Genomic DNA, 11,267 nt, shown 5'->3' with positions numbered 1-11,267 from the left:
TAGTTTTATTTCTTTATTGTTAAAAAAAATATTAACAGCAATTAACAATAACAACATCAACCACACAAACATTCACAACCTATCACAGAGTCCTGAACGCTTTGGCCAATTATTCCCAATGAAGTCCTTCATCTTGTGGCAGGTGGCGATTTCAGCCGAAAGGCCCCTTCATGTTTTTCATGGGTGGGTACTGCTGCTCCATTGGCATGGCCCCAAAGCAGTCTGAGGGGTTGCAGTGGCCGGCCTTGCCTGGCTGGCCCATGGGACCTGGTGGACCAGGGATGCCAGGAATGCCTTGCTGGCCCATCGGCCCAGTTGCACCCATCTTGCCATACCCTGGAGGCCCCTGAGGACCTAGGGAGGGAAGAGTCACAGAAGGGAAATCAGGAGACCAGATCACAAAAAGAAAAGAAATAATGGTCATAGTTAGTAATATATTTACATTTGATGCATATTTGTCAAGTCACAACTTGTTTTTGTGAAAACCTGATCTGAACCTCACATTGATCTAACAAGGACAACCATACCACTGGCTCATTTTATTGAGAGCTTCTGTGACCATGCAGGGGGCTGGGTGATTTGTATGCATTAGTCACTGAATCTGCACAACGGCTCCTTGAGGAGAGAACTATTATCTAATTTTGTGGATGAGGACACAGGCTCAGAGAGGTTGCACTTCAAGCTAAGTAATAGAGTTGGACCTCAGAGCCAGGTCATCAGACTTTGGCTATTCTCTTTCAGGCTACATTGCCATGCCTGCATTTTTGAAAGCGACGCTGAGGACCTAAGTGACCTCTTCAAGATTACACAGCCAGTAGGATGCCGAGCAAGACTTGAACTTGGGTTCCTGACTCCCACTGTGTACAGCTCTCTCCCACTACATCATGCTAGCTCAGCTTAGAACTAAGGACAGAAGCTGGGTCTTTCTTTCCACCCCTAGCAGAGTGTCTTAACACAGTGACATTGCTGTAAATGATGGATGACTGCCCTGTAGATATTTGGAGTTCTACACACTTTGTTGTTGAAGGAACATTAAGAAATGGGACCTATGCTGGCTCTGGATTCATCAACTCAAATGCTAGGTTTTCCTACCTGGGGGTCCAGGGAGACCATTTTCTCCTGCAACGCCAATGCCAATGTCTCCCTTTTCACCTTTGGTACCAGGCAACCCTGGACAAGAGAAATAAGAAGTCTTATCTCTGAGCAGAAAAATGATAGAGTCCTTGAAACACACATACAAATACAATGCTCAGGCCAGCCCCCAGAAGGCTGCATATGCCCATGGGGAACCAGAGGGCAGAACTACCTCTCATTCCTGGCAAACCCTGTCGTCCTTCTCTGCCAATCTGACCGGGGAGTCCGGGTGATCCTGGAGCACCTGGCCGACCTGGGGCACCATCCTTCCCTGGCGGCCCTGGCCGACCAGGAGCTGCTGCTATCTCCATGGGGAACTGCATCCTGGAGGTGTAGTAAGCCATTCGCTCTGTAGGAAAGGACAGGGCAGGTCACAGGGGGCTCCAGGGACTCAAGACCACAAATGCCATAGACATGGCACCAATATGGAACAGCCTTTCTCCAAAGGACATCAGGATACGGAACATGGGGATTGGTCCCAGATCTTTGGGGAGCACAGATCTAATTTCAGCATCTCACTTCTCCAGTACCCTTCACCGGTTCACTGTTGGCTTCAAAATAAGTCGACTCCTTGCTCTTCATGCTTCCCAAGCAGGATGCCCAGCCCCCCCAGGACAGTGTGCCCCCAGTCCCCCAGCACATCAACATTGGATGAAAAGTTAAAATAAACCACAGCAGCCATCTTTCAATTGCTGCTTGCCCCTCTGTTTAGGAATCATTCCCTGCAGGTTCATTTGAAATCAATTTTCTTGTCGGCCACCTTGATCAAGTAGAGACCAGGAGGGCAGGACGGAATCCTTTTATCTTTGAACAGAGCAGGTGACAAGGAAGGTCGGATGGATAATTGAACACATGTCTGTCATCCCCTTGGCCTCTAAGTGTGTGGGCGGTGGAAGGGAGGACATGGAAGCTTTAAGGGAAAGGAGGCCAGGGCTGGGTGGAGAAGTAGCTGGGAAGGGCAAGTGGCCCCCACTGCCACCCAGCCGGCTGCCACTTACCATCAAACATTTTAATGATCTCTTGTCTGATGAACCTCTTGATTTCATCATAATTCACCATGTCTCCCTGAGGGAAGAGAAGAGAAGCTGCCTCAATTTTACACTCTCTCCTGGGAGCAGCCTTTATGGAAATAAAGGAGGGTAAAGGTCCAGAATCCTCCCACAGATTTTAAATCCAAAGTCCTACCTTCCCTGAGATGGTACTCAAGCATTTTGTGCAGAGCATAGTTGGCTGGGGAGAGGGACCTGTAACCCCCACCCTCCCCATGCAGTTAAGAACCACCTAGACGGAGTCATGCTCTTTCCTGCAGAATGTCAGCAAGAGCTTCCAAAAGGACCCATGCTCCATCGCACATGCCTGCTCTGGGACAGTGCCCAGAGCTGCCAGCCTCTCCTTACCATGGAGCCAGGCACACCGGGCAATCCAGGGCTTCCCGCAGGACCTGGAGACCCAGGGTGGCCTCTCTCTCCTGCAGGACCTGGTGGCCCAACAGGCCCCATAGAGCCACTCTTGCCAGGCCCGCCAGGCATGCCAGATCTTCCCTTCTCTCCTGCCTGGCCCTTCTGTCCTGCGGGTCCTGGATCACCCTACGAGAAGAGGAAGTCACAGTCCAGCATTACCAGCCACCACCAAGACTGTGTCACGATGTCTCAGCAATCTACCCCTTCTTCTCCCTGTTCCCACCAGGTCTCCAGCATCTCTCCCTACTCCGCTTCACTGTCACCAGAGCAGTCCTAGTCCTAACGCTAACCCTAACCCTTCTAGAAATCGGTTCTCATGGTGTGGCTCCCAACTGCCCTTGGTATAAAGACCCCACTTCCCTGCCAAGCACTCAAGGCCATTGATGACATGCTCCTGGTCACACCTTCCTCAGCCTCATCTCCTGCCCTCCAGTTCCAGCCAGCCCTCCCTGGTTGTAACTCTCTGATCCTGCCATACTGTCTAAGTTTTCCCTGCCTGGACACCCTCTCTCATCTCTTCCACACCTCCTCCCCAGCTGAAATGCCCCTGTTCTTTACACGGCCTCTCTCAGCCCCAGATCCCACAGTGCTGTGTCCAGTCTTCTATTAAAAAAAAAGAAAAGTAGAAAACTTGCCCTACTCTAGGGTCAATATGACTGGACTGCAGGGAGCACCGCTGCTCAAGGGCCTCTTTTTATCCCAGGCCAGGAAAAGGGGCTGGGATGTGAGTGAGAGGGAGCAGAGATTTCCATCCCCAGCCACAGCTAAGAACCCTGGAATGGCCCCATATGAGGCGGACTCACAGGTGTGGCTGCTCCCAGTCCTGCCCGCTGGCCTTCCTATGTCCCTTCTGTAGCTAACATCATAGCTTAGAGCTGGGCTTGATTGATACATGAGTCAATCCTCTCAAACCCAGCTGCTGCCCACTCACCTTTGGACCAGGAGGTCCATAGAGTCCCTGTTTTCCAGGGGGTCCCTAGAAGAAACCAAAGTCAGGGATCAAGTCTATGTAGCATCTCTGAGACCTCTGGGGAGGTCAAAGCAATGAAAAGATCATCGTCACTGGCCCAGGCCCCAGGCTGCATCTAGCTGGGCTCTGTGTAAGAAGAGATGACATCTCTCTGCCAACAGAGGGGCTGACAGCTGGAAGGGAGAATGATGTCCCCTGGGGCATGGCCTTGTTTGATCCTGTTAGCCGGGTCCCTCATCACAGATGAGAAGAAGTGAAAAGAAGTCAGAATGAGAGAGCCAGTCTGAGTCAGTGGAGGGCCCTGCAAGACCTGGTGCCCAGGGAACGCTGTTCTCATTACTGTCTCTTTTTGACCAGCTACAGGGTTAAAAAAAAAAAAAAGCATAAAACAAGACTCACTGCCATCCTTGTCCTTGTCCCCTAGTCTCTAGTTCCTCTCCCCCAAGGCAACAAGAATTACCAGTTCCCTATATACAGTCATTCCTCTGAATCCAAAGGGGACTGACTGTTTCAGGACCCCCCCTGGGCACCAAAATCTGTGGAAACTCAAGTCTCTTGTATTCAATAGGGTAGTATCTGCACAAAACCTATTCACATCTTCCTATGTAGTTTAAATCATCTCTAGATTACTTATTTTTTTAAGAGAGAGAGAGAGAGAGAATTTTTTTTAATATTTATTTTTTAGTTTTCGGCGGACACAACATCTTTGTTTGTATGTGGTGCTGAGGATCGAACCCGGGCCGCATGCATCTCAGGCGAGCGCGCTACCGCTTGAGCCACATCCCCAGCCCTAGATTACTTATAATACTAAGATAATGTTAATGTTTTATAAATTCTGGGATACTGTATTGTTTAAGGAATAGTAACAAGGAAAAAAAATCTATATATGTTCAGTCCAGCAATTTTTTTTTCTGAATATTTCAATCTCAGTTGAATCCATAGACATGGAACCTGCGGCTATGGATTCTGTCTGGAGATGGTCTGCACACGCAGGGAGTGCTGACTGAACGAATAAGGAGGGACCAGGGCAAGCTGGGAACTAAGAAAGCCAAGCAGCATTCCCAAGGGTAAAGGAGCCAGCATAACAGTACCTCTTTGCCGGCCGCACCATCTGCACCAGGTTCACCCTGGGGAGTAGAGAGCAATAGACATGTGATAAACTGTGACCCAGTTTGACCCTGCAAACCTCACCTTGCCCACCAGGCACAACCAGCTCCACCAAGAGGTGCCAATCTTGCATCCCTCACCCTCTGATGCCTCACATTCCAGCCTGGTCTGGGAGCCCAACTGATGGCTCCCAGCTGCCTCCTTGACTGATTTCTGCAAGGGAAGAACAGACTGTGCCTCTTCGCTTGGGATCCCAGCACCTTGCACACTCCCTGGCTCTGAGTATATGGTAAATGTTTGCTGAAGGAACACATGAACTGTGAGCCTCTGTCCTCAGTGAGATTTGCCAGGATGAGCCTGAGCCAGCTCCCTCCCCACAACAGGAGAGGTTGCCCACCCCCTGCTTATCTGCCTTCTGGCGGGCTGCTAGGGACAAAGAATCTGTGACTGCCCAGTGAGTAATAGAGCTCTGGGGTTCTGGGGTTCTGGGAGCTCCTGAGGGAAGGACCTGTCCAGGATCCTTGGCAAGAATCAGAATAAGCAGCAGAAGCCACCTAGGCTGTCCTGGCACATGGGCTGACTGCCACCTCTACACTAACTGACTGGACTCATCCACCCCATTCCAGGCCCCCAATCTCAGGTCATTGTGACTGCTACCTGAAGGAGAGCCCACATGGTGGAAAGAACTTGATGGGCAGGGGGTGGGGCTAGAAGACCTGAGTCCCTGTCTCCTAGAAGGCTATCATCCCAGAGACTAGCAATCAGTTCCAGCTGATGTGGGTCACCTTGTCTGGATATTTGCAGACTGGGTAAGGACTCAAGATCTAGAATCAAGTAGGGTGGGAGTCTAGCTCTTCCACTGTGTGACTCTGAGCAACCTGCTTAGCCTGGCTGAGCCTTGGTTTCCTCATCTGTAACACGGGGCCAACCAGATCCACTAAGTGGGGCTGCCATACAGAGTAAGACAAAATGTGCATCAAGCACCGAGCTCACCATTCAGCACATGGTCTGTGACCAATATAGCATCACTCAGTGCTAAACATGAGCTGAGACCACGTTGTGGTTTCTGAGGAGCTCAGAAAGTTACAGTAATAGCACTGCATTTCTGGTTCCTGACATTTTCAAAGACTCTGTGGTTGCTGGCAAGCATCCCTAGGGCCGGGGGGTGGGTGGACAGGGACAGAGTCTCCTCTGTCTGATAACTCATTGAAGAATTTGCATGAGGTCAGTGGCGCATCTTCAGAGGCAGTGACCTGTGTGCACTGGCTGGCAGGGCCTGTCACTCCCAGTGTGCAGTTGTCCCAGGTATGGGCTCCTTGATGTGGTCCTGCTATACTAACGCCTCTCCTCCCCTGGAGATCCCAGGTGTGCAAAGCTGAGCCCAACTGGCAAAGCCAGCTGACCCTTTCCTCTGACCTGTGCTATAAGATAAGGGGTCTTACCGGGGGACCAGGGTGTCCAGGTGGGCCAGGCTGACCTGGAAGGCCCACCATGCCCCTTTCTCCAGTGGCTCCCCGGTCTCCTTTCAGGCCCTAGAGAATAGGAAGGAGAATGGTGGGTGGGGGTAGAAGTGGACCCCACCAAGCCAGAGGCAGACTGTCCACCATGTACCAGGAACCATGTCCCCACCTCCTGGGCCCCACATGAGGAGGGGTGCTGCCTGAATTTGCAGCAGGGCCCTGGGATGGCCTCCAGCCTTTGAAGCCCTAGCCTCATCCCAGAGTGGGGATCTTTGGAGGTAGGTAAGGCGGATGGCAGAAGTGGGGATGCAGGCAAATTGTTTTCCATCTCTCTGGATACCTCCAGAAGGAACCTACAGCAGAACAGGGCAACGCTCCTGGGAGGGAGGAACGATGGGAAGTGTCACTCACCACTGCAGAGATCCCAGCTGGACCTGGCTGGCCCGGAGGCCCCGGAGGCCCCTAAAGAGAAGCGATGGAATCAGTGGGATGGAAACAGGCTCTCAAGATGAGGGGCAGAGGGCTGAGAGCTTGAGCAGGCCCAAACTGCCCCATTCCATGCTCCTCCTGAAACCCTTCCTTCCCTCCGGGACACAGGACCCTCACAGCTAATGCCCACTGAGTGGTACACCTGGAAGCTATAGCCAGAGGCCAAAGGCAAAGGGCCCAAGAGAATGAACTACTGGCCGGTGTCTTCTGAGACCCCTGCTTTCCCAGAGGCAGCCTCACTTCCTGCTATTCTAAGGAGGAAGGAAGACCAGGATCTGGGGTCTACACAGCAGGGGGCGAAGGGTGGGGGCTTAGCACCAACCCAACACACACTAAGAAGCTCAATAGCCAGGCACTCAAGCCCAGTCTCTTGGAACCCTCTAACCCTGGGACAGTGAGGAACCCCCAGGAATGCTCCTTCCTGCTGGGCTGTCCCATCTCTGATGATCCACATCCTTGTCTCTGAGGCACAGCTCAAATGTCACCTCTCTGGTCACAGTGACTCTTCTGAACCCCAGGGCACTCAGTTCTCTCTCAGAGCACCTTCATCCACCTTCACAGATGGAAAGTTCCAGAAGCCATGGCCTCTGTTCCACTCATCTAAGACTCCTGGGATAGAAATGTCCAGCACTGGAACTCTCATGCAGCAAGGGACCTGGGCTTCACATACAGGAACAAGAGGAGGAGCCCTACACCTCCTCCCGCAACACCCTGACCCCTGTCCCTTGAGTCTCCACTGGGGCCACAATACAGAGTATGAGACTCCTTTCATCTGTAAAGTGAGGAGGAACTGGTCTAGATCTGGGGTCCCCAGGAGAGGGCTTCTGGACCCCTTCAGGTACATTAAAACATCCACGGGGACTTGAGAATTCCTATTTTTTTTTTGGTCATGAACTATTTTTAACATTTCTAAAAGCCTCCTGGAGATTATGCAGCCAGCACAACAGGGCTGCAAGAAATGCCAGTGTATTTGCTGTCCCTGGAGCCCTATCAGCTTGATGCCGTCACACTGATCAAAGGCACCAATTGGCAGCTATCTGTGCTACCGATGAGTAAAGTAGATGGGAAATTCATTATTGCTTAACGAATGTCCTCTCCGAGTCTCTCCATCTCGTAAACACACCACCTACTTACCTCACCCAGGCCAAACTCAGGAGTCGTCCTTAATTGCTCTTTCTACCACTCCACCCTGCCTCTGCCCCAGACCGCCACCGCCAAGCACATCCTAGATCCATCCTGAGTCCCCTCTCCGCTACAGCCACCCATCCACCACTTCCCTGCACGTCTTTCCCACGCTCCTGATAGCACCTCTGAGGGCCTCCTGTATGTCATAGTGTCCTTCTCAAGGCTCAGCTTTCTGACCCCACTCTCCACCCTTCTCAAATGGCACTCCAGCCATGCAGACCTCCCAGGGTTCCTCAGACACACCAAGCTTCTCGCTGCTTTGGTCCTGTGCATCAGCAGACCCCTCTGCCCTGGGCTCTTCCCCTGGACTCCTCAGAGCTGACTCGTCCTTTTCTTCAGGCCTCAGCTTGAATGTCCCTTCTCCACTAAGTGTTCCTCCAAAGCCAGCTCCTGGCCCCTCTGTAATATCACCTCTGCCTGATGCTTTTGTACCAGTCTGGTGCCTGCCTTGAAGTGCCATGAGATGAGGGGGCCTGTCTGTCTTGCTCACTGCTGTCGCCCCAATGCTTGGAACAGTGCCTGGCAGGGAGCAGGTGCTCCATAATTATTTGTTGACTAACCGAATGCCCTTTGTGATAAGTGAACATGGACGTGCCCAGAAAACAAGAGGCGGAGAGCTTTGGGACCGCTGAATCGGGTGAGCCCACAGCCCCTTGTAGCTCTCTATGTCTAGGGAAGCGCCCTTTCAGGCCATCAGTGACTTGCCCACCACCACCCACAGTGGCTTCCCAACATTCCAAGAAACAGAGACAAAACCAGTTTTAACTCACAATGTGGCCAGGGGGGCCAGGTCGTCCTTGGGGTCCCATGGCACCAGGCTCACCCTGTGGGAGACAGAGAAAAAAGATGACACAGACACAGATTGCCTGGCACACCTGTGGCTACTTAGATGGGAGACGGGTGAGCAGGGAGGTGGGAATGCCAATGGCCAGAGGAGCATGCTTTCCTTGTAGGTGAGTGGCCCAGCTGTTTCTTGGGAGGGGACCAGTTACAACACTTGAGAGGAAGATGTGCAGTGTGGTGAAACTTTGCCCCAGAAGGCCAGGAGAGAAGCAGCCACTTTGGGCAGGAGTGGCAGGAAGCGGCTGCATCCAGATTCAGAAAGCCCGCTGTGTGCACAGATCCCACCTTACCTCCGCGCCGGGCCGGCCGCTGCTACCAGGGGGGCCTGGTTGGCCACAGTCACCCTAGAAGAGAGAGGGTCAGCCAGAGCTTGGGAAACCCACCCCAAATGGATCCCTCATCAGAGGCACCCTGCCACCTATCCTATCTCCAGCCACAGTCCCTCTGGTGCCCTCAGGCCAGAAGGTGGCAAAGAAGAGAGCAGAGAAGACTTGCTCTCCAGAAGTCACCCTTACCTTAGGTCCTGGGAGGCCAGGGTGTCCAGTTTTCCCCTTGAAACCCTGGAAGAAAAAGCAAGGAGCAATCACATCCCTCACCTCATCCAGAGGCTTCTCTCAGAACCTCCTTCCTCGGGTTAAACAAATGGAACCAATCCAGTCATGACTTGGTGCACGGGGTCTGGAGGATGGGAGCTGCCCACCCACCCAGGCTGAGGCTGCAGCGGCTCAGCCCCTTCCTGCAGTTCAACTTACCGGGGGTCCCATGAGTCCGGGGGGGCCAGCGGGACCAGGGTCCCCCTAGGGAAAGAGACCAGACATTGTGGCAGAGGTTTTGTCCAGCCTCTACCCAACTCATTCACCATTGCCATCCCTGCTTCAGCCCTCCCCGGGCCAGCCCAGCGTGGCGGCAATGTCACGTGGGGCAGAGGAGGAATCGACCTGGCCTGACCTCTCACTGGCTGTGGACCCTGAGAGAATCCCAGGCCTCTCTGGGCCTTAGTTTTCCTTCTTCTGGGTACAGTGTGGGGGTAGTGATCTTGATGCCCTTTGCCTGGTCCCACCCCCGCAAAACTCCGCCCAGGGAGAAGGGCTTGCTCAAGGCCTTCCATGTCTGCAGCCGGATTCTCTCCGAAAGCCAGCCTAGTTTCTTTAGTTGCCTGAGTTTCTATTTAAAATGTCACTGTCCTGCCTTTGGTGAGCCCCAGCTTGTCTAGCTTGGTGAAGGCCATTTGAACTGAGAAACCAGGGAGGGTGCAACAGGAGAGAGCAAGGGGGGAGCGGACATCCCGCGACAAAGGGGAGGGGCACTTCAGTTCCCTTCACCAGGGCTCCCTTGGCTTTGGCTCTTAGAGAAAGAGAGGAAGAGGTGCCTGCCCGCCCTGGCCACCATCTCACCCTCAGGCCGGGCTTGCCATCCTTCCCGTCTAGACCGTCCAGGCCGGCGGGGCCCTAGAGACAGGAAAAAGGCGATTCTACAGGCTGTGTCAGGGCCCTGGGAGGAGGGAGAGCTGACCCAGCCCGACTCCCTGCCCCTCACCCCATTCCCACCCCCACCACACACACACACACACACACACACACACACACACACAGCCCTCCCCTCCAGGCTGAGGGCACACACACCTACCTGAATCCCAGGGGGTCCTGGTGGCCCAGGGGAACCAGGCAAGCCTGCTGGGCCGCGAATCCCTTCACTGCCCTGGAAAGCAGCACCCCAACAGTCAGCAGGGCCTGGCCCCGCCCAGGAGACTAGGCCTGGGCCCAGGGTTCAAGGACCTCTGGCTTCTAGTCCTCATTCTGTTTTGACCTAACTGATCTAGTCCACACTCAGGAGAAAGATGAAGATCTGGAAATGGTCACACACCTACTGACCAGGCTCTCCGTCTGCGGGATGGCAGGGCAGGAGAGGAGGCTGGGGGAGTCACGGCCTGACTGAAGGCCTGAACGCCATGCTAAACTTCACCAAATAGGCAAGTGGTTTCCAAACTGTACTTCTCAGAGCTCTGGGGGCTACTGGGGGGACCCTGGAAGCTGGGGAATGAAGTGGGGACCCAGAAGGTGGAACTCCAGGACCTTATCCTTGTCTTAGCCACAGCAGCTCAGATTCTTTCTGTTTTATAGGTTGAGGTTTGAGTGGAAAAAGGCTCAGGGACTCTAAAATTAAGTCTAGAGGCACTGGGGAGCCATTGACGGTTCAGAACAGGGAGGTGATGAGAACAGATGTGTGAATTGGAATGTTTACTGAAGAAAGAGGGGGTGGCGAGAGGCTTAGAGGGAAGGACTGCTGCGTTCCCCAGTGGGGAGAGGATGGTGTCTTGGGGTGGCTGTGGGGGTTGTTGCCTAGCTGAGGGAAAAGCTCTTGGGGGGCATTGCAATGCCACCAGTCACCAGAAGGGGTCAGCACAGCCCAAGTCAATATCAGACCCCACTGGGAGTTGAGAGAGAACCATTGGCCAGAGTTTGGGATTCTCTGCTGCCACCCGCCTGGGCAGGAGCTGCCTCCGGGGTCCTCCACAGAGAAGGGAGATGAAGGGAGCTGGCGATCTCCAGTGCCCAACCTTGACTGATGGCTCAGGGAGGCTGGGAGGGGCTGGGGCCTCTCCTGAGCTGGGGGAAGTCT

General features: G+C 53.5%; 1 protein-coding gene across 4 annotated transcripts in view; it reads right to left on the bottom strand.

Moving 5' to 3' along the window:
• The window catches only part of Col16a1 (collagen type XVI alpha 1 chain), a 48,415-nt gene continuing 37,148 nt past the window's right edge, over positions 1-11,267 (bottom strand). For all 4 annotated transcript variants that reach the window (XM_015485350.2, XM_048815886.1, XM_015485351.2 and 1 more), the window contains 15 exons: positions 10,275-10,346; positions 10,043-10,096; positions 9,401-9,445; positions 9,164-9,208; positions 8,939-8,992; positions 8,576-8,629; positions 6,543-6,593; positions 6,114-6,203; positions 4,656-4,691; positions 3,526-3,570; positions 2,532-2,720; positions 2,133-2,199; positions 1,307-1,483; positions 1,093-1,170; positions 1-354 (listed from right to left, as the gene is read on the bottom strand). In XM_015485350.2, the coding sequence (XP_015340836.1) occupies positions 152-354; positions 1,093-1,170; positions 1,307-1,483; positions 2,133-2,199; positions 2,532-2,720; positions 3,526-3,570; positions 4,656-4,691; positions 6,114-6,203; positions 6,543-6,593; positions 8,576-8,629; positions 8,939-8,992; positions 9,164-9,208; positions 9,401-9,445; positions 10,043-10,096; positions 10,275-10,346 (1,260 nt within the window). In that variant the 3' untranslated portion in view covers positions 1-151. The remainder of the gene's footprint in view (positions 355-1,092; positions 1,171-1,306; positions 1,484-2,132; positions 2,200-2,531; positions 2,721-3,525; positions 3,571-4,655; positions 4,692-6,113; positions 6,204-6,542; positions 6,594-8,575; positions 8,630-8,938; positions 8,993-9,163; positions 9,209-9,400; positions 9,446-10,042; positions 10,097-10,274; positions 10,347-11,267) is intronic.

This window comes from Marmota marmota, unplaced genomic scaffold (genome assembly GCF_001458135.2).
Source record: "Marmota marmota marmota unplaced genomic scaffold, marMar, whole genome shotgun sequence".
Lineage (NCBI taxonomy): Eukaryota > Metazoa > Chordata > Mammalia > Rodentia > Sciuridae > Marmota > Marmota marmota.
This window is presented reverse-complemented; position numbering and strand designations above follow the sequence as displayed.